Here is a 23,801-nt window from a genome sequence, read left to right on the forward strand (position 1 = left end):
TTTACCAACAACAATGGTATAGTTTGTCACTTTTGGGATAGTGAGCAGTAGCAAGGAAATAAGTACTAACAATAAATAAATAAATAAATAAATAAATAAATAAATAAATAAATAAAATAATTGAACAACTTCGAGTTCTAGGCCTAGTTGAAATAGTAGGATAGTGAAATTGAAAAGGTAGGCTACCATTAACAATTGAATTGCATACCAGTAATTAAAGTATTTGCAACGTAAAATCTATACTAGTTAGTTAGTTATAAGAAATCATTGTTAAAGTGGTCTGCCATATCCCCCCTTTTCTTTTCTCCATTTTGCGCGAGAGAAGGGAAGTGCGCGCTCCCTATCAAACAGAAACGCGCATCCGTTCGCCTCCCCATTGACGTCACTCCGGTATCACATGAACGAGCCCGGACCAATCCACACACAGCCCTGTCGAAGCACTCGGTTCCTCCACCAAGATAGGGAGGAAAAAAAGACAGAAAAGGGAACCATGACTCCGAGCATCTGAAGAACAAATAAAATACGGCGAATTGAACACATTGTGGATATTGTACCTGGTTATTGTTTCATATTTGGTGCGGGAAGACTGGAATAATATGCAGTGGAGAGAGGCGGAATGGATACGGCAATGGCCCGAACATATTGAATAGCTTGCGTCGCGCAAAGGAAAGACATTATACTTTATCGAACCTTCATCATCCGACAGGCTTTAATGGCTTCAATCCTCGCCGTCACCGACCCTTGTCTTTTCCGTACCACTGTTGAGGTCGAATCACGGTAAATCGCGTGAGCCTCTATATGCCAAACACCGGAACGACCATTATTCGGCCTCGAAATCAAAAGACAGCCACCTGATCTGATCCAACGCCGTCGATTTTCGCTGAGGGGAGTCATGGATTTTAACGGGAGCGGTGGGGGAAATGAGCTGCACAACAATCAGTTTTACCCGTTCGAAGAGAGCAAGCCTCTGCTGGGGGAAATGTCCGCGCCGCAGCCGGAGGGGAATAATAATCACAAAGCGGGGCCCTGCAGCAAGAGGAGCCTTTTACACAGCAGCAGCGGCATGAGATACAAGTTGCTCCAGGAGGGGGACATCCAGGTGTGCGTGGTCAAACATCCTCGGACCTTCCTCAGTAAGATCCTCACCTCCAAATTTTTACGGAGGTGGGAGCCACACCACCTCACCTTGACGGACAGCAGCCTGGTCTCTGCCACGGTAAGAACCTCTCTGCAGGGCTTGCTTTTTAATGGCCATATTTGAAACTGTTTCATATTGTGCTCAAGATTGTATACATGGCCTACTCAATATATAGCTAAAGTAGTGAGTGCAATGCATAAAGTATTGTACTTGCATAATGCTAATTCTGAGACCAGCAGTAAATCAAAATACAGTTTTATAGTATATTTTACTAACGTTACCTCAGTACAACAATACAAAACATTCATTAAAATTAAAATGAATCCCCCCCCCCCCCCCCCCCCCAATTCAGGTATGGAAGATGTCTTTAAAAAAGAAAAATAAGTTTTTTTCATACATTTTATTTTATTAATGACATGTACGCGGAACCATTACATCAACAAATAATTCTGTTTTAGCATACTATCCAACAGCATGCCAAAAACAACATCGTTTCTTGAAAATGTAGTTAATTTAGGGGAGCTTTTACTCGAATTAATCAAACAAATCCTCGAAAAAATGTATCTTGTTCAGCGGATGTATTTCGAAATAGATCTGGAAACACCGTGACGTCATAACAACAACAACGTAACAGCTTCCTCTTCGTTGTTTCCCGTTTTCCGGGTTTATAATGTGATTTGTCATTTGATGGGGGTCATTCCATGACATGTGTGCCTATTTAATTTTAAAATATGTTTTATATCTTTCAGAAAAGTAAGGGTAAATAGACTTGTTGCATTGCGCCACCTCCAGCTAAGTCTAACATTTTAAAATATATTAAAAATAAGGTTATACCACTATAAGGTGTTTTTAGAAGGATCTTTTCAATTATCTGTTGTTTATTGTTCAAAATCATACAAAGAGATCAAAAGAACACTTGCCTTTAAAGAGTTCACGTCAAAGGAAGGATGATGAAATTATGACAGTTTGTTTATTTTAGTAATTCTACATCATTTCATGTAGGGGTGTTTTGAGATGGTTGACGCACAACTTTTTATTTCCATTCTAATCTGAATCCCCATGTTTATTAATATCAAGGAGAAGGTGGGTGTATGACTCTCTTCAGAACGACTTTTATCAGGAAAATTAACTTTATTATGATGTTCGTGGACCTCTGATTGAAAACCCTAGAGGAGATTTTTGATTCTTCTTGAAGGATTTGGAGCTACTATGTCCTGTATGCACTCATGAAGGTTTTTTTTTTTTTTTTTAGGTCAGCAGAGTTACTAAAATAATATGTGACCCTTTTGCAGGTGCATGATCCTCATCTGCTTCGCATGAGCTGTTCAGTTTTGTCAGATAAAGCGGTGTAGAGATGCCTAGATATAGCCTACAGTTAAATGTTTCAGAATTGAATTATTGTCAGCGGAGATGATGAACTGGATGATGAATTGAGTATTTATAACATTTAGTCACATTTTGACTATGTATCCTGTTATTCTTGTTATTTTTCTTGGTAATGTTTGTTTGGTCTCTGCTGATTTTAGACCTCATGATCTGATGCTTAGATATTTGAAAACATAACTGAATACATCTTAATTGCTGCTCAAGAGGCCTGTCAATGGAAAAGTAGTGTCACGGTCACAATGGATTTACCCACCTGGGAGATTTCTGGGAATCCACTTGATGGCAGTTACTTTTTTTTTTTTTAAAGCGATCAAACATCAGAAATTGCGCAGTGATGTCAGGTTGCATGTGGAGAGGACAGCCATTTTTTACCCTCTGCCTGTTTCAGATGAGTAAATCGTGTCTCAGATGTGCCAATTAAGTCTCGTAGAGTCTCTGATATGATCAAATTAGCTGTTGACTTCTTCCTGAAATGAATGCTTCAGAATGAATTAGATTGCTTGTTTAACAACGGTCTAACTGTCGGATGAAGCTCGGCCGCTGACACTGAGAGGCCCTTGGGATTTCTGAGGCTAGCTGAGATTAACCCAAGCCAAACACAGACCGTATGTTTATGTTTGCCCATTTTGCAGAGATTCATGTCTTTTGAAAGTGTAAAAAAAAAAGTTTGGATACTTTTTGTACTTTTACAGTACTGTCACTCAGTATTGGTTTTCTCCTAGTTTCAAGGTCTCTAATAGATGTTTAGCGAGTGACCCGTGTTCAGTTGACCGTAGCTAATGGAGGTAGTTGTCTGTGGCTAATGTTCTCTTTTGGCATAGACTAGCCTGTTTGTGATTCTAGTGTGCATCGAACCATTGTGCTTCAGAAAGGGGTCAGTATATCTGCAGAAAGGCCTTATTGTTGATGTTAAGCATATAAATTGTTCGATTTTGATGGTTTGGTTTCCTCACCTGGTGTTTATCCTGCACAAACCGTGCCAGGGTGTCCTTTGGGTTGAAATTACATTATCTTGCTCAGATGTTCTTAAAATATTTGACCTCGCTTGCCTCGTAGAAGTAGGACATGACGCCTGTTTGATGATAAGTGCATTATTTTCACTGAAGATGCCGACTTTTTCCCACTATTTTCTCGAGAACTCCTTTGTTCAGCAAAGACTAAACATTTTGCGTTTTGCTCATTTTCGATAAGTGTTGTCAGCTCTGTGGAAAATGATCTTACTTGAAGATATGAAAGATGTGACTCACCCCTGTCTCTAAGCTCTCGGAGTCTAAATCATATTTGCGTAACAGCATGCCATTATAAAATACTTCCTGTCACTCATTTGTTAAAAAGACATCAAAAGCCCTACCTCTAAAGGCACATTTATGCCGATGCCCTCAAGCACACCATTTTGTTTGTGTAGCAGGGTATAGTTGCTGTTCAAGTTAGATCCTGTTAATTAGATGTAATACCAGATGAGACAACAGCCCGTATAGACCATAACACATCCTTTGAATAAACATTGCACACCTAGGTGAGACTGTTTTTTTTTTTTTATTGCCATGTTTTGCCATTTTGTGATCGGGTTAGATGTTGAAAACCTGGGTACAGTACATTTGAAATACTATTCTGGTTGTCTTAGTTTAGCTTGAGGACATGTTAACAAACTCACAACAAAGCATTTTGAGCAAAGCTGATGACTAAAGCTGAACAATTCTGGTTGTGATGAGTTCAGCTAAATATGACCAGGTCAGGGGAAATAAACAAGTTACACTTATAACAAACCATTTAAGCAGTTCTTTTGGGCTTTCTGCTGTAAACAAACAGAGCTATGGTGATGACTGGGCACATAAACTATTGTGGCTCCCTGAGATCCCCTCGGCTACCATCCAAATATGCTCTCTGTAATTGAGATGTAGGAGCTGGCTTAGTTTTTGTAGCACAGAAAAGCCATTAGGAGGACATTTTCAAACACTGGCAGGGTTTATTGTTTTGCATGTACTGAGTTGTTTGAGTCTTGATATTGTAGACATTTCTCATTATTGTTGCTGTAAGGATGGGTGGATGGAACCGGTTTGTTGATGAAATATTTGGAGATATTTGCATTTGAGAGTGCAAGACACAATGTATGCGGCTTTGTCTGTGGCCATCCACATGATCAGCTTCAGGGCAGTTTGAAGGCATCTTGGAATGGGATTCCCAACATTTTTAACTCTGTTTTTATCTAACAGTAGTGTAGTGAGTACTTGAACAACTTTGATAAAGTTTTGCTCAATATACAAGTTTGGGGGTTGAAAAATGTTTTTCAAAGAAGTCCGTTTTGCTCACCAAGTCTGTATTTATTTGAACTATTGTTATATTGTGAAATATTATTACTATTTATTTATTTTTTGCATCGTAATATATTTCACAATGTCGTTTATGGCAAAGCTGAATTTTCAGTCATATGATCCTTCAGAATTCATTCTAATATGCTGATTTGGTGCCCAAGAATATATATTTTTTATATATCAATGTTGAAAACAGTTGTGCTGCTTAATATTTGTGAATACTGATATATTTCCTTTTTGTTTTTTTGGATTCTTTGATGAAATTGAAAGTTCGAAAGAGCAACATTCATTAAAAATAAATAACCTGCAAATGGTTAGTTGTGTTTTTCTAGTTGTATTTTTCATTAAGAATAATAATGAACCCACCATTTAAGCAATAGCCGCCATCGAATTGCCTCTAATTCGACAGGGGGGCAACAAAATGCGCACGGGCATTCATAATGGTGTGTGAGCAGAGCGAGTGTTTTCAGTTCATTCCTATGCAAGTTGAGCTTACAATGCATTTTATTTTCGCTTAATTAGAAAAAAATAGTTTAAAAAAATGTAAAAACGAGGTGCAAAAGAGGGAAAAACTCTGTCTTCCAGAACACCCCCCCCACACACACCCCCAGTGATACCAGTATTACCGGTGTTGTCACACGTGGATTAACCGGTGGGTGAATTTCCTCACTGTCACATCCCTAATCTGTTTTACTGCATGTAAACAAAATTTCACTCTGACTGCATTGGGTTTGCAGATCCAGCAGAGACCCTCATAGTAAACAAAGGGTTTGGCTATTACTCATGCACTGTGTAATTAGATGTATCATATCATGATATCAGTTCTGCCGATTATGTGTGAGCTTTTTTATCTGCTCAGCTGCTGGCTGTTGAGGTTTTTAAACAGAACTGACGTTGCCACATCCGTAATAAAGACACTCGCCATCAAGTTTCCTTTTGTCGCATAAACCATCTCAGATCATCATATTTGTGGTTAGGGTGACGCATGAATGGATGACGGTATCCTAAAATTCAGTCTATTCAGCCCACCCCAAAAAAACCTGGTTTGTTCCTAGTACTCCCTAGATTATTGTAATTACAGCCAAAACTGGTTTAGAATAGATATTTCACTTTAACTTTATTTTGGCTAATGCATTGCACTTTGCATGCCACAGTCATTTGCATCATACTGAGAATTTCTTTGGACTAGATTTCACAAGAGACGTGTGTTTGTTTTTAACCATATGCAAGTTTAAGTGACATGTGCAGACCACATATCTGGATGCAAATGTGTGCGCTAGATTTACATATATGGCGTTAATTGAAACCAGCTGTCTTTGGGATTTTAGTGTTGCATAGAGCCCATAGGCATGCAGTCGTACCCGTCTGTACAGTAATTGAGTGTCTCTTTTGCTTTTGGTGTTTTTAGATGCACAGGAACTAGAATAAGTAAACTTGTATGGTTGGCTTTACTGGTTGGAGAATTTTTTTCTTTTCTTTTTCCTGGCTTGCTTTGGCTTCCTCCTCCTGGCCTGCCATGGTTTGCTGTTAATATATCATGGGTGAAGAGTTTAACTGGAAGAAGCCATGTTTACTTTGGGTGGGAGAGAGCATATTGTCACAGTTTTTTACATGCCCATGCTGTAAAAAAATGTCTATTTACACAAAATTTGCATGGGCTTGAACAGTTTTGCAAAAGCACGTCGACCTTTTATGAGGGAATTATTATTTTTTTTACTTGGACATTGACTACCCATGTTTTTGTTTGTTTGTTTGTTTGTTTGTATTGAATATTGATGATCATGAGAAATGCTTTTTGAGCACCCAAGATTAGAATTAGGGGTGTAACGATACATCGTTATATCAAGATATTGTGATATAAAAAATTTAAAATGTATCGTTGTTGATGTAAACATCGATAAATCGATAAATCGATAAATGGGCGATAAATCGATAAATGGGCGATAAATCGATTTTATCGATTAACTCGAATGTGTAGTTTACGCGAGTTTACGCCGATTTTTTTTAATGAAAATCGGTTTTCTCTTTAACAACCGCCGACGCGCCAATCTGGGCTCCCGTAGTTCCGACCGGGCTCAGCGCTTGGCATGATAGAGATACACAAACCACATGGCAAATGAACAAGACCGCGGCAGCAGAAGCACACCCGCCGAAAACATTTACAAACTGAATCTGCAGGGCCGCCAACTCTCACGAGTTCACTGTGAGAGACGCAATTGTCACTTTTTACACGCTCTCACGCACACATCCATTTTCTAATGCAGAGAAACATCGCGAAGCAAAGATCAAGAGGACACTGACACCGACAGACTAGACAGAGCAGGTTACTATTGATATGAAACAGATTCTCACCTCTCAGATTCGGTCAATTTTAATACGAAATTCAAACAATAAACACAGTTTTGGCGCTTGTAAATGTGACGTGAAAGATCGCTGACAGATCTCAGTTCAAGCGGCACATGAACCGATCGTCTGTTACTCATTACTACTAACTTACCCAAATGTAGCTAATAAAATCGATCGATCAGTGTTTTTCAACCGCGGAAAGATGTCCATAAAACAGCTGGAGAACAACATATGTCACGTAACGTTACATTTACCTCAGGATGCCTTTTAATGACCCATAGCACGCATGTTAGTTGGACTTAAAATAATTGCTATAGAGAGGAGTATTTTGCTAAATATGATAACTATATTACACATTTATTATATTTTACCTATATCATTAAAATATTATAACGTTGTTTGTTATTATAAAAAACGCATTATGTTTAATTTGAGTTAGTTTTAACCTTTAATAATAATAGCTGACAGGGCTCTCTGTATGTTTACAGCAGGTGATTTATTTTTGGAGAACAATTAACATAACACATTAACGTATCTACTGTACCTAATATTTATCCAAAGGAATTGATATTGAATCAATATCAGAAATCACAAGAATTGAATTGAAATTGTGAAATTTGTGTTAAGCAATAATAAAAACAGTAGCATACCAGTCTTTGTACCATGTAAACATTGTGTTTATAGTTAATAAACTTGATACAATTATGTTTAGTTACCAAATAATTTTGGTATTATTATTTGGAAATAATAATATTATTAACCCCCCCCCCCCCAATCCACCCATTTTAGGATATGTTACATTTACACTATTTACAAAGACTGGGCCTGCCCTCTTGTCTTTTTGGCTTGTTGTTTCTGATTACACTTTAATCCAGATAATATCCCAGAAGGGAATATCAAAACAAAATAAAGTTAAAACTTGTTTTGAACAATTTCTTTGTCATCTGCAGATTGATTTTAAGTAGGGAGAGAGAAAAAAATCGATTTAAATCGTAAATCGGATTTTTTGTGAAAAAATCGGGGATTTTTTTTTAGGTCATATCGCCCAGCCCTACCAGCAAGATGGCCAAAATATATGTGATTAGCCTATAGGCTAATGCAGTTTAATTGAAGACATAGAGATGAGTTTTTAAAAATATATTGAATATTGACTTAATAAATATCTCATTAAATTCAATACAAATATTTGAATAGAAACTTTGCATTATCTATTGACCACACTCAGTAGATTAGATTTTAATACGAGTGAGCGCTAACACTAAAGTCGTGCCAATAGACGAAAGTATCATGTATCGACAAAAGTCAGAGATATCGCTGATGGCTAATGCCTTTGATGATTATCAAGACGATAATTGGCTTGTTTTCTCATTAAGGTATGAAATTAATATTATTAAATTAATATTAGGACCTACAAATCATTTGCCTTCCCTAATTTCATAACGACATACCACATAACCACACTTGTGACACCGACATATGAGGATTGAGGACTCCTCAAAGTAAATGTTCTTAACCGACTACAAAACTACATCCCACATCAAAATTGAATTGCGAGGTGATCTATTCACAAATTGTCTAGAGTGCTTGTTATAAAAGAGACGCATCATTCTTATACAGTTGTTGTTTAAGTTGAAAACGGCATCGTAGTTCGTCATAATTTGGTTTTGTTTCCATAGCACATAAACACAACATTTAATGACACTAATAACACTAATACAAATTACAGATTATTTTCAATAATAATAATAATATCACTAAAATTATATAGGCCTAATAACAGTCTTTAGGTCTGAACAAAGCATAAATCAGTCATCTGTGAAAATCCAAAGCAGCTTCAAACACCAAAACTTGTTTAACAAGAAATATTGATTCTTCTCATTTTTTCAGTGTCATTAATGTATGGTCCACATTTAAGTCAGTTAATTAAGATAGTTGATATAGGCTACCGTTTTCAGCTTGTTGAGGTAGATACATCTCGTCGTCTCGGAGAGAATGTGCCGTTAAAGGTCCCATGACATGAAATTTTCACTTTCTGAGGTTTTATAACATTAATTTGAGTTCCCCTAGCCTGTATATGGCCCCCCCCAGTGGCTAGAAATTTCAATCGGTGTAAACCGAGCTTTGGCTATCTAACCGAGACGGGCTGATCTTGAATCTCCACCGTATGACGTCATACGGAGGAAAGGTAACCTCCCCTTTCTCTGCTTTGGCCGCCCAGAGAATTTGGCTCACCCATGAGAAAATGAGCTAGGAAGTACGAACGATTTTTACCCCTCCCCCCTGCACGATAATATCGTGTATCGCCGAACTCACAGGCTGACGATTGGACGATATAACTATGGAGCATATCGCCCAACACTAGCATTTTAGTCTGCCATTAGGAATAGTTATTTGCTGATGATCATCTCAAATTGTATGATTTGTCTGTCTATCGCAATATACATATCTATATCATATTGGCCACTCAGCTCTTTATATCAATATCAGAAGCTGAGAAATGGGTGCTTTCGCTGTGCTTCATGGTTTAGTAGGTGCAGCGCTGATGGGAGCTCTCCAAGATCAGTTTGTCAGTTATAGAGACGCCACCTGAACACACTGATGTTTTTCTCCTCATCGTTTTCCATCTGGATCTCCCTGGTAACAAAAAAAAACTTATGTCTCTATTTCATCTCTTTGTTTCCATGGCAACATAGCAATGGTGAGAGGAGAGCTATTGAAGTCCTCCTTAAAGAAGAATTGCACCATGAAAAACTGGCTGAATGAGACGAAGGAAGAAGAATCAGAGGACTTCTTGGAACAGAGATGTGGAAAGGAGGACAGATAGCGAGAGAGAGAGAGAGAGAGAGAGAGGACAGTGACAAAGATAAGCAGATAGAACATCAAGCTCACCGCAAGTTGCCGTCACTTCGTCATACAGGATATTGTTGATATGGCAGCCTTTTATGTGTGTGTGTGTATGTGTATATATAAACCCCTGTGGTGATTTAACCTGATTTTATGAGAGACAAGTAGACTTCAGTAGTTTTCTGTCGTCTCTGGCCACTTGTTTTGCTTCACGTGACGTGATCCACCCAACACAAGCCTGCTAGCAGATTTTTTGATTGATTTCTTGAAAAATGAGATATCATTCAATAGATACTTATCACACCGACCCTTTAAAAGGAAGAGAAATCAGCCCTCTTGAATCTGCAACGGAGGGAGCAGGACCTCTGTTGCAGAATAGCCAGTTGCTCTATCACCTAAGAGTGGGGGATGTAAATAAAAGACAGGCCTGTTTTATTCGGTTATACGGAGACGAGCTGACTGTTTGTTTGAGCGAGCGGGAGACGCAGAGAGAATGAGTCAAAGAAAGGAACAGCTTGTTTGCTCTGCTTGAACTGGGTGGCTGACACAAATACAGGAACTGTGGTTTGGTTTGAGACTGAGTCTAGAGGGAGAGCAGCGCAAATAAAGCAATAGCCTGTTTGTGCAAAGAAGCCGAGGGAGGGCGGCGCTAATAACGGAAGAGCCTGTTGCCGGGCTGCAATGAAGGGAGGGCGGCTAATAAAGGAAGAGCTGCAGTGTGCTATTGTAGAGGGAAGGAGATTGGGAACAGCCTGTTGACATTTGAGGTCATGTGATCACCAACACTTCAGTCAGGAGTGGAACTGAGAAATGAGCTGGCTCTTGTGTGACAAAAAATGTAAATGAAGAAGATCGTTCAGAAGGGGAACCTTAAATTCTCTGTAAATTTGTGGCCCAAATGGAGAACCAGATGTATAAAGAGTTGTTCATAATCTGTTGTCCACAATCTATGTCCACTGGCATAGATAAGAAGATATTGCATGCTACTTCACAGAAAAAAATCCCAATACATCCAACTTTGAGCAGCCAAACTCCAAGTTCAAATAGTTTCAACTTGTATTTCTAAATAGATATTGTGTAAACTAATTATAACAAGTATGAAATCTGTAATCATTTCTGCAGTTTTGTGTTATTCTCATTTGTGAGATTCGCAATGTAGTTTTATACATACAAATAGAAATGCATTGTGACTAGCAACACAAAACTCCAAGTTCAAACAATTTCAACTTCAACCAAGTTTGCTACTGACCTTTGAAACAGTCATTATGTGGGGGACGTTGCCTCAAATATTTGTACGTCAAGAGTTGTACAATGCAACTTAGTTCGAAGGTGTGGCGTGACATTCAAAGGGCAATCATCATATTATTAACATTTGCTATTCTATGCAAAGTAATAAATAATACAACCACCCTTCCATGACGATATCTGTAGAGCTTTCTTTAAGGAGGTCAATGCGGCACGTCAAGTTCGCCCTGAGAGGTGTTAAAGCCCTGAACGTTTTCTGCAAATATGAACGTGTCTCTTCCTGTCTCTGTAGCCCACAGGATACATGGAGGCCCCTCTGTCTTACAGCACTATAGAGGACCTGCAGCTTTTGTCCTGGGACAATGCCCCCAAATACTGTGTCCAGCTAAGCTTCCCTGGAGGGACGGTCCTCCTGCAGGTATCTCCAGCCCCCTCACTGTTTCATCACACTCATGTTGCGATTACGCTCTGACTCATTTTGTGAATGTTTGTGTGCACTCACAGGCTGCTAACAGCTATCTGCGGGACCAGTGGTTTCACTCTATACAGTGGAAGGTAAGGTCACACGTCTAGGAAGGCTAGATTTGCAAAAAGCATTGGTGTAATGACATTTTGCATGGTTTTAGTGAGAGTATAATTTTATCGGAGTACGTATGTGGGGGTTTCTTCCACTACTTAATTACACATTCAGTACCTCAGTTGTGGCTTCAATTCCACTGTGAACAATTTTGCCTCGATAAAGATTTATCAAAAGTTAATACTTGCCAGTTAATAAGAGCATGATTGATATGAAATATGGGGCGTGCTATGTAAAGGAGACAACAGATATCACTTAGTCTTAGCAAGACAGAAATATTTCCACACTTAATTATTTTTGGAAGGAAAAAATTAAATGGTCATTAAATTTGACCATTGTGTGTGAGTGAATGTATATGTCTCGATTTTTCTTCTGCACCGCCCCCAACACATATTTTTAGATGTGGTGGGAATGTTCAAGACTTTAAAAAATGCATTTATTTCTACTACATTGCTAGAGACTTTTGGACATTGCTATTAAGACAAATACTAATAGACAAATTAACTAGTAGTGAGAATGTGAAAAGTGTGTTTTAAACATAAAAAAAAAAAAGCCTGTTGTTGAAAAAAAAACATCCTTACACGAGGCCAATAAAATGGAACAAATAAGAACTTAAATCTTAAACCTAAATCCCCAAACCTGAATATCAAAGCTCATTTCTGGGTAAATTCACAACGTATTTCACACTGTAATGTAGTATATTACCACTGTTGCATTATGGCTGTAAAATGTGTCCTGGTTTCATAACTGTTGGTCGCTTTGTTAAAAGGCAGGTGTGTGTAATCTGGGTTATCTGATTCATATGCAGAAAAAGATCTACAAGTACCGCAAGGTTCTGAATAACCCGAGCCGCTGGGACGTGGTTCTGAAGGAGATCAGGGCCCTGGTGGACATGGCCCTCACCTCACCCCTGCAGGACGAATCCATCCATCAGGCACCACTGCACATTATCTCCACCCTGCTTGCTGAGGTACGCCACACACGTTTACATGCCTGTCTAACTGGTGAGGTAAGATTCATTATAAATTTAGTTAGAATTGAGTGTTTCTCTTAAGCAAAGCTATTTAATTGTGCTTGCTAAGGCATGCATCACTATTATTGCTTGTAGGTCTGCCCAAAACTTTGATGTGTAGCACATGTCATGGATAATGATACTTCAAACAATGCATCTTATTGATAAGTGAGCTATTACTTTTTTAAGCGATTGTATTTACAAATTTCACCTGATGGACAAAACTAAACAGGCAACAAAACAGATTTATATTGACAGAGGTCCTCTTAATTTAAGGGACAAGTTAGCAAACCTGAACTCTAAAAAGAAAAATGTGCGTGCCTTTGTTAGTCACTTTTCTTATTGAGGAGATCAGATTTGGCAGATATATGATTTTTGCTGAAATAAAATTGGATTTGTTTTATGTACAATTACAATGAAATGATGAAATTACAATTAAAAGAGAAAATTGCCAAATGAGAAATACCTTTCATTTCTACAATATGTAGTTGTTTTATACATAGTTATTTTCTATATATAATTTGACATCAAATAATTTCTTCAAAAACTGATACACTGTACTTTTGATAACAGATACATTATACTATAAAAATTTGGGATCAGTGAGCTTTCTTTAAATAAATTAACCATTTATTTCCGCAAGGACGCATTAAATTAATCAAAAGTGACAGTAAAGACATTTTTGCAAATAAACAGGCAAAAAAAAAAAAGATTTGACACAGCCAACCACGTGTAGGGAACAGAATACCATATAAACAGTTGGCTCCTAATTTAGGGCTATAAGTGATTAGATAGCGACCCTAAAATAACTTTTTTGTGCATTTAAGAGTCCCTTTTCTGTTTGAGGACATAAGATTTGTCAAATGTTTGATCGTTCAGCCAGTTTCTCCTTAAAGTATAGCTGGCATCTTTCTTTTAGAACTCGAGCAGCATTCTGCTTTCCTTTCTGGTTATGAGTGGCATCTGTGAATTGAGGTGCTAGTTGCCACTCATTTTGAGTCTGCAGTATGTTCAGGTTAAGTTACCTGTGGTTGCCCTTGTAGCTGTGGTTAATTGAGCCTTTTTTCTTTACATGGCAACACTACACAACTGCTCCAGAACTAAGATCTCCTTTTCCTCAGAGTGTTTGCAGAAATGAAAACATTGGCTGTACTTTGATTTGCAGATTAATATTATGTTTTTTAATATCCCCTATACCAAGCATTTAAACTCTAAAAAAAAATTTTTAAAGTTCTAAAAATAGATTGCTCACTGGCCCTGGGTCAAAGGCTGAATCCCTGAATCACACAGGCTTTCCCAAGAAGGCATTAACATTTAAAAATAGGGTTTGCTGGTTTTTGAGTCACTTAGCTGTGGCATCACTGGCCAATGAGTTCTCAACAGTGCATTCATGTCATTTCCTTCCCAGAACACTAACCTCAGTGCTCAGGACCATGAGAACATCATTGTGGTGAGTGGGGCTGCTTCTTTACAAAGAAAATATGAAAAGACATTCATACAAGAGTGTTAAAGTCCATTGCTAACAAAGGCAGGGTTACGTGATGTGTCTTAAGGCTCAGTGAAACCTGCTCTAGAATAAAATTAATTTGAAAATGTAGTGTACTACCATAGAAACAAGACATGCATGCACAGATGTGCTGGACTAGCCTCTGAAGGTTACGCAGTTCCTGAAAATGTAGATGAAAAGCAACAAGACTCTACATGTCTGTGGGGAAGGTGACTAATGGTTAGAATCTGTCTGTAGGCCATCGCACCCCTGCTGGAGAATAACCACCCTCCCCCCGACCTGTGTGAATTCTTCTGCAAGGTAAATGTGATGATTCTGGCTATTCTTCAGGGGAACAGATGAGTTTAGTATTGTAAACCTGAAATAGTATTTTATTTTTGAATCTTTCATTTTTTTACTGTTTAAAATCGTTTGGCTTGTGTTCAATACATTTCAAATAAAAGAGAAAATGGTCATAAAGTACCATTAATTTAGTTAAGTATTAAGTATTAAGTATTTAACCCACTAGGATTAAAAAAAAAAAAGGCATTATCAATATTTGTAAGAATTGTTTTTTGGAAAGAAATTAATACTTTGCAAGAACACATCAAATGTATCAAAAGTGATGACCATAATTAAATACCGTAAATGATCATAAATACATTTAGAATGTAAAAAAAAAAAAAATTCAAATAAATGCTGTTTTTTTGCACTTTTTATTCTGGAAAAAAAAGTAGCATGGTTTCCACAAATATATTAAGCAGCACAACTGTTTTCAACATTGATAGTAATAAGAAATGTTTCTTGAGCAGCAAATTAGCATATTAGAATGATTTCTGAAGGATTTTGTGACACTGAAGACTGTAAGGATGCTAAAAATTCAGCTTTGCCATCACAGACATAAATTATTTTGTTAAAATAGTTTTAAAACAGTTACTTGTAATTGTAATTTCACAATATTACTTTTCAGTGTATGTTTGATAAAGTAACTGCAGCCTTGGTGAGCATAAGAGAAATCATTAAATAATTTCAAAAGCAAAAAAAAACATTGTACCAACCCCAAACTTTTGTGGTATTATAGTCTGATATCAGCACTTTACCAAGTATTTTTTTTTTATTAGGGGATTAATGATTCTGATGATTAAGATTAATATATGTATTAATCGAGATTGTTTTTTATTGTGTTCCTCTATGCAGCACTGTAGGGAGCGTCCTCGGTCGATGGTGGTGATTGAAGTGTTCACTCCTGTGGTTCAGAGAATCCTCAAACACAACATGGTGGGTGTGCGCACTACGCCAGATGTGCTCTCGAATTCACGCGTCACCGCACCATCATTGACTGACTCTCCTGGTCTTTTCTTCTCGATCCAGGACTTTGGGAAATGCCCCAGACTCCGTCTCTTTACTCAGGAGTATATTTTGGCTCTGAATGAACTAAACGCTGGCATGGAAGTGGTCAAGAAGTTCATTCACAGGTGAGTGACGTTTTTTTTTTTTTTTTTCTCACACACATCACTTTTCCAGCAGGCTAGGGATGTGACGGTGAGGAAATTTTCCCACCGGTTAATCGACATGCGGCAATTCGGGGGCGGCTATTGCTTGAATGGTTGGTTCATTATTATTCTTAATGAAAAACACAATTAACCCTTTGCAGGTTCCCTATTATCATTGGGTTTAAATCCAAAATATTGCCAAATAGGTGCTTTTACTGCTGCTGATCTGTGCTGCGACTTTTCAATTTGAATTGTAGTGTCTGTTCTCTAACTGAACTAAATTATTTTTATTACTATAAAAAATCTAAACGAAAGTGGGGGGCCGTGCCGTGGTGGGAAAGTGATGTAATCGGTGTTGCGGCTGAACACCGGTAACACGACTATCGCACAATCGCAGCAAGCCTACTGCAGGCAAAACTGTAGTTAAGAAAACATGTGACCTTACCCGTTGCAATCCGGCAACCGATAACAGCTTGGAACCTCGTTGCATGGTTAGGACACAATGTTACCTCATCCTGACTCATTACGTACAAAGAACAGGCCTTCATATGTACACAAACTGTAACGTCCTTTTATCTATCAGATTGTGTCATTTTAATGGTCTGTTTAGGACCTGCGCTTACTTCCTGTTACAGCTTTGTTTTCTTTTAGCTGTCATTTGTGTGCGTTTGAACACAGGAGCTGTGGTAACCTGACCTTTTCTTACATGTATTATTACAGCATGCACGGTCCCACCGGACAGTGCCCTCATCCTCGGGTTCTCCCCAATCTCGTGGCGGTGTGCCTTGCTGCCATCTACTCTTGCTACGAAGAGTTCATCAACAGGTGCGTCCGATTCACTGGTTTTCCAACCCGTGAGATGTGATGTCCCCCTGGGACCTGAGCTCAAAACATTTCTCTGAATCATAATTGCCGTCTCAACGGCACCATATTGTATGTTCCGGTTCTTAAATCGTCTTAAAATACTCGAACTATCCAACTTCTTTTATTGGTCTGTGTCAAACAACAACGACATGGCTGTAGTGACATTTTTGGTCTCAGCTGTCCTGTTTGTGTCATCACTTTGAGCCTCTGTGTCGCGGTGCACTCACCTGAGAGGAATAAGGAACTATTTTCAAAAGGTTCCATGATTCACAATTACTCAAGAGAGTGAGACTTGTCAAAGCGCTCTCCCCAGGCTTCCTTGCACTGCCCCATCTCTGTTTTTTTGTTGCTATCAGTTCTCTCTTTTACTCTCCAATGGCCTTTCGACAAATTTCCGTAACTACTGTAAAGTTCATGGATATTTAAGGTGCACATTTACATGTTTTCATCCTGTTTCATTTGTCCTTCCAAAATCAGATGTCCAATAGTTACTTGTTTGTCAAATAAAGTCAAATGCAGTGGCTGTGTAGCAAATTAAACACCTGGTGTTTTTTGTAGGACTGCATGCAAATATGGCAATTTCCATGGAAAGGGGCGGGCCCAAGACTCTATAATAATAATATTACATTCAAATGTATTCAAGTTTTTTTCTTTTTAAACTAATGGACAGTGAAAGGTTATTGACCTTTTGTAAATGTTGACTGTCTTCCTTTAGAAAAATTAAGAAAATCTTACCAACCCCAAACTTTTTAACAGTAGTGTGTATATAATACAGATAATAGTTTAATTCTTGGAAAGTGGCTTGTGTCTTAATTTTTCTTTCTCTTTCTGTTAGTCGGGACAACTCTCCCAGTCTCAAGGAAATCCGAAACGGTTGTCAGCAGCAAAGTGAGAGAAAACCGCCCATGCCTTTGCGGCTGCTGCGGCCCGAGCCGCCCGCGCCACCCCTGACCACCACCCTGTCTCCACCCCCGGCCCTCCCCCTTTCACCCCCACCTTCCATTGTCAATTCCAGCGAGATCCTAGTAGAGCTGGAGCGCAACAACAACACCGCTAACACACTGCGCAAGGCCCCTGCAGAGGGCGACAGCGAGCCAAACCTGATCGACTGTCTACTGGTCAGCCCTGCGCTCAACGCCCTGTCCATTCAGCTGCCTGCCCACGCCGACAGAGTGCTGGGCTGTTTCGCCCTCATCCTCAAAATGCTGTAAGTATGCCGTCACTGGATCTTTGTTTTATTATTCTGCTCTAATTATACATGTTTCTGTCCAGTCTTAAAGGGTTAGTTCACCCAAAAATAAAAATTCTGTCAGTAATTACTCACCCTCATGTTGTTCCAACCCCGTAAGACGTTCGTTCATCTTCGGAACACAAATTAAGATATTTTTGATTAAATCTGAGAGCTGGATCACTCCTCCATAGGCTTCTTAAGGGATCGAAACTGACTGGCCCAAAAGTTATGAAAGACATTGTTAAAATAGTCCAAGTGACTACAGTGGCTCAATCTTAAGTTTATCAAGCGACGAGAATACTTTTTGTGCGCAAAAAAACAAACAAAAATAACGACTTTATTCACCTAATCATTTCCTTCTCTGTACGGCCGTGATATTTCACGTAGTGGAACTGCGCAACGCTTCTAGGTTGTACGTCACGCATCACAAACATGACCAGCGTCGGCCAATAGTGAGCCTGCGTGTGACGTGCAACCTAGAAGCTTTGCGCAGTTCCACTACGTGAAATATCACGGCCCACAGAGAAGGAAATGATTAGTTGAATAAAGTCGTTATTTCTGTTAGTTTTTTTGCGCACAAAAAGTGTTCTCGTCGCTTGATAAACTTAGGGTTGAGCCACTGTAGTCACTCGGACTATTTTAACGATGTCTTTCATAACTTTTGGGCCGGTCAGTTTCAATCCCTTAAGAAGCCTATGGAGGAGTGATCCAGCTCTCAGATTTAATCAAAAATATCTTAATTTGTGTTCCGAAGATGAACGAAAGTCTTACGGGGTTGGAACAACATGACGGTGAGTAATTACTGACAGAATTTTCATTTTTGGGTGAACTAACCCTTTAAGATGTTCCTCTTGGCAGTAATGGCTGTCAGACCTGCTCACATGGTAGAGATAAATGTTGGCCTCATCACAGGACCTCAAATAAATAATGCTAAATTAATTGTATGCTAATTGATGAGCTTGTCAAAGTACATTCTAGTGGTAATTTAATGAAGTTAAACTACCATCATCTACCAGTTAGCTACACTACAAGTTACTAACAAGTAGCTACTACTTTGAAGCTTTTGGGGGCATGATCACTTTTAGATAATGATTATATTATTGTTAGTGCTGCACGATTAATCATATCGCAATCGCGATGTCAAGCCTATGCGATTATATGACGCGAAATGCTGCGATTTTATATGAAATAAACAAATAAGGGCTGTTAACGCAATTAACGCAGCATCTGTTATTTTTTGTCATCATTTGGCTAGTGTTCCATGATCCCGCTCTTATTCGTGCGAATGCATTAAACCATTCATGCGAGACGAGTCAAAATAAAAGAGAGCGTGCTGCCTGTGAATGTCCTGGCTGTGTGACTCACAGAAAGACGCGTGCCAGTATCATGCGCATGCACAGACCGCGCGCCAGAATACAGTTCTCTTTCGCACTTGAACGAACAATAACACACACAATTATGCCAAAATGTCGTTTGTCGAGTATCTTCATAACTTAAGAGCAGTCTTATGATGGACGTAAAGAGTTGTGAGAGAATGAGGTGCGTGTGAGCTCCGCGTCTCTGTCAGCAACGCCTGCTCTTAAAGGGCCAGCAGCCAATAAAGCTTTCTGTCAGTAAAGTTAATCAAAGAGCAAAGGGAACAGAGAAAATTACTCACTGCTCTTGACTAAAGAACTTGTTTAATAAGGATTATTCTATATATATAAATTATGCAGCGCAGACTGTTTGATAACTTTATTCAATTTCTGTTAATGTCCTACCTGTTAGACAGGAAGGGCACAGGTAAATATGACATTTATTATGGGTTTATGTGAGGATTGTTTTAAGTTCACTTAGCTTAGTTTCTCAACTCTGTACGTACGTTTATTTAAAACACAACTGACTGTTAACGAGGATACTCGCACACCGGCATTTTGTCATTATTTTGTGTGTATTTGACTGTTTAAGCGCGAAAAAGGTATTGGTATTTAATACCAATGCGGCTTTAGATCTGCGGGAATGAGTAAAATTATGCGCAATCCCACGCCGAAATTCAAGCCCTGTAACACCAACAATATTCATCCAGAACAAATGAAACGAGTGAGTGAGGGGAGGCGTGTTTGTGTGTAACTCACTGTCGGAGAGATGAGAGAGCGAGAAAGCACAGCTGGTATCGTCTATCTATTCTGCGGAAAATGAGTATTGAAAGCGAACATCCCAGTGCTGCCAAAGCTTTTGAGAGCGCCGTTTAGATGAATCTGTAAATCTGCTCCGCGCTTTCCTCTTAATAACAAAATAAACATATGACAGCGGTGAGAAAACAGCAGTTAAGAAAGCACCTGATCTGAAGCTCTGTAATTCGACACTTCAGTCAAGTTATGTCACAATAAATTGCTATAAAGCAAGCAGCTTTACAGTATTAAACATGAAGAAGCTAGTATCGCTTTCAATTAGAATTACAGCTTCAATTTCTACTATAAAGCAGCTCTCTAGTATGTTCATGTTTTACTCGCATCTGACCTTGATGGACTGAACAGAAGAAAGGAACCGCAGAGCATTTCCACGTTAAAGAAGTGGCCTGATTTTATTCTAAATTATGTCACATTGGTTTCACTTGAAGTATATCAGGACCTTTAGTCTATTTAGTGTAAACGTATGTGTTCCAAATGTGACTACATTTATTTGAACTAAATCTTTATTTAACTACCAAAAAGAAAAACCACATGCAGGGAAATTAATTGCTAAATATATTTTTGATACAGTTCTTATTGTCCTAACCACCTAATTTTCTAAAAAATGGATTGGGCATCCCTGCGCTATTTGAGCAACAGAAAGAAAGAAGCATTTTTTGAGAAAAAGTGCAATTCAACCCTTCATTGTGCAACGCTGCTGTTTGTTGGAATAATTAGCTTACAGAAAAACATACGCTATTTTAAAAACCGCTTGCACTGAAAAATGTTGTGTAGCAATGCTACTTTTAGTTAGTTACTCTTTAACACTGCTAATCGTCCCACATGGTGTATAAATGATCATTTTGGTATATAAAAAAGCAGACTCAACTATAATCACAGGGGAGGAGTGACCATAAACCCTTCTGCATATTTATAACAGATTCATTGAACGGAATCCATTTTTAGCCTTTACCTCCTTTATCTGATCTTATCATGAACCATCCGGTTGCAGATCACAGCAGGTTTCAGGCCAAAGAGGTTTCAGCTTTTACTGGCCAATCTTACATAAGGTTCTTATTTTCTCCTGTTCTCACTCTTCCTGCCTCTGAATCTCTAATTTCTCCTCTGGCCTTTTCTCTCTGCAGATCGGACTACGATGACTGGAGACCAGCACTGGCCAGCCTGCTTCAACCCATCCCCTTCCCGAAAGAGTAAGGGCATTTACTCCCTTCCCATCCCGCTCACAGTTGCTTTCTTTGTAACTGGTTGCATGCTGTCTGTTTTAACTCTTAACTAGGGCCACACAATTAGAAATTGAAATTGAATAGATAATACTGAAAATGATTATAGCTGCTGCAATTTAGCTCCACTCCCATCACGTTTATGTTTCCATTTACGGTAGAACTTGTTTTTTTGCACACCATTGCAGTGAATCAGAATTTTGATTAAATTACTCCATAGGCCCGCAGTAACAGCAACTAACGAGTACATTTTGGCCAGTCTGATCAACAGAAACTTGATTTCTGCATCATCTGACATGAAAAAAGATGAAGAAAAGTTGAAAAGCATCTGTAGTCAATGGATACCACACAGCGCACTCGATGCTTGATTAGTGTATAATGTATTTGTTATTATTGTTTTATTTAACAAGGGTGTGTTAAATTGATCAAAAGCGATGGTAAAGACATTTCATAATGTTATAAAACATTTATATTTCAAATAAATGCTGTTATTTTCAGCTTTATAATCCTCAAAGAATCCTGAAAAGAAATGATCATTATTTTGTGGTATTTCCACAAAAATATCAAGTAGCGCAACTATTTTCAACATAATAATAAGAAATGCTTCTTGAGAATGATTTCTGACGGATCATGTGACACTGAAGACTGGAGTTAATGACTGCTGAATTCAGCTTTGCCACAGAAATAAATGACGATTTAAAATAGAAACCATCTATTTAAATTGTAACAGTATTTCACAATATTGCTATTTTAACTGTATTTTTGGTTAAATGAATGCAGCCTTGACTTCGTTAAAAAACGTAAAAACGTCTTTACCCCAAAGTTTTGGACGGTAGTGTATGTACATGTTTTGAATGTGTAGCCTACATAACGATACCAGGGGCTCTCTGTGTACGTGCGGTGGGCTGGTCTCTCGAGGAACGGCGTGCAGGGGAGAGTACTGACGTGGGCGAGCCGCAGCAGGGCTCTGCAGTGGGATTGTGGGTATTGGGTGAGGCGTTTCGGGTCCTTTGTGGCTCCTGTAATTGGCCCTGCAGGACAGAGCACATCATTACAGGTCTTCTGCAGAGCCCTGCAGTTGCCACAGGTGGGGGGCTCACCTGCGCTCGTACGCCACGCCGAGCTTTCAGCCTTCATTAGAAAACAACAGCATCCCAGAGCTCACATGCAAAACATTTGATGAAGTCCTCCCAGACACACATGCACAACACTTTAGATGACTTGAAATTGTATCATTGTGCGTGTTAAGGCAAGCACGCCTACATGTAGACTCAGAAAGCAACTTGTGTAATTATGTGGAATGACGACACCCTCTTTTTTTTGTGTGTACCTGAGTCAATGTTTGTCTCTTTTTGCTCTCTCCTCTCCAGGGCCCTCGCACATGCCAAATTTACAAAGTAAGTGACATTGTGACATTATAAGTGACATTACCCTCCTACTGTATACAGAACTATTTAGAGAGATACTTAAATAAGGCTTTAAGATATGAAATGTCAGTGACTACAATCTGGTTTGTTAAAGGGATAGTTCACTCAAAAATGAAAATTCCGTCATCATTTACTCGCCCTCATGTCGTTCCAAACCCGTATGGCTTTTTTTCTTCCTTTGAACATAAGTTCTTCAAAATATCTTCCGCAATGTTCAGCTGAAAAAAAAAGTCATACAGGTTTGGGACAACATGAGGGCGTTGTTGCCATTTAGGCATTAATTTTCCCTAAATTATATATTAGGACAACTAACTTATTTCAACATGTGTTTTCCCTGCGTAAATGATGATGGAATTTAAATTTTTTCATTCATTCCTTTATATTAGGGGTTTGAGTCATTATGAGGGATAGTTTATACAAAAATTTAAATTCAGTCATCAGTTTCTCACCCTTATTTCATTTTAAACCAGCATGACTTTGTTTGTTCTGTGGAAAACAAAAGGAGATGTTTTTAAAAGTGTCCTGGCCAGTCATGTTAAGTTTGTCAAAATCTAAACAATACAAATGCACCATAAAAGAATTCTGAATCCATACTACTGCTTTTGAGGAACACACTCTGTCATTATTCACTGAAAATGTTGACATCCTCACTAGCTCTTTTGAAAATTAACCCATTTTTATTATACATTTATGGTGCTTTTGCATCTTTTTGAAGCTTCCAGTCCTTTTTCATTGTAATTGCATGGGAAAGGGCAATCTATTGTTCAGAAAAAGTCATACAGGTTTGTTATAATTGGTTTCGGCAATTTATTGCTTAAAGTGTTTAAGTCGACATGTAGTGTCATCTAACAGATCTGCTGTTTTTTTATTTTTGTAACAGAGAGCTGAAATATGTCATTCAGAGGTTTGCTGAAGATCCCAGACAAGAGGTGAGACAGGAAACTGTTGTTTGCTGAAAGGGTGTTGTTTAGTTTACAGATTCAGTCGAATGCTTACACTGTAAAAAGAAATGTTGCTGCAATTAGTTATAACAACTTAAAATGTGTTGA

General features: G+C 38.5%; 1 protein-coding gene across 1 annotated transcript in view; it reads left to right on the plus strand.

Annotated features, from left to right (window-relative positions):
* Positions 1-394: 394 nt before the first annotated feature.
* cmip (c-Maf inducing protein) overlaps positions 395-23,801 on the plus strand; it is a 28,853-nt gene continuing 5,446 nt past the window's right edge. The window contains exons 1-13 of the mRNA XM_056261293.1: positions 395-1,216; positions 11,564-11,689; positions 11,776-11,826; positions 12,657-12,818; positions 14,269-14,310; positions 14,605-14,667; positions 15,544-15,624; positions 15,718-15,821; positions 16,560-16,664; positions 17,539-17,910; positions 21,230-21,295; positions 22,696-22,722; positions 23,633-23,681. Coding sequence (XP_056117268.1) covers positions 893-1,216; positions 11,564-11,689; positions 11,776-11,826; positions 12,657-12,818; positions 14,269-14,310; positions 14,605-14,667; positions 15,544-15,624; positions 15,718-15,821; positions 16,560-16,664; positions 17,539-17,910; positions 21,230-21,295; positions 22,696-22,722; positions 23,633-23,681 — 1,572 coding nt within the window. The 5' untranslated portion in view covers positions 395-892. The remainder of the gene's footprint in view (positions 1,217-11,563; positions 11,690-11,775; positions 11,827-12,656; positions 12,819-14,268; positions 14,311-14,604; positions 14,668-15,543; positions 15,625-15,717; positions 15,822-16,559; positions 16,665-17,538; positions 17,911-21,229; positions 21,296-22,695; positions 22,723-23,632; positions 23,682-23,801) is intronic.

This window comes from Rhinichthys klamathensis, unplaced genomic scaffold (assembly GCF_029890125.1).
Source record: "Rhinichthys klamathensis goyatoka isolate OS25496 unplaced genomic scaffold, OSU_Roscu_1.1 h1tg000181l_1, whole genome shotgun sequence".
NCBI lineage: Eukaryota > Metazoa > Chordata > Actinopteri > Cypriniformes > Leuciscidae > Rhinichthys > Rhinichthys klamathensis.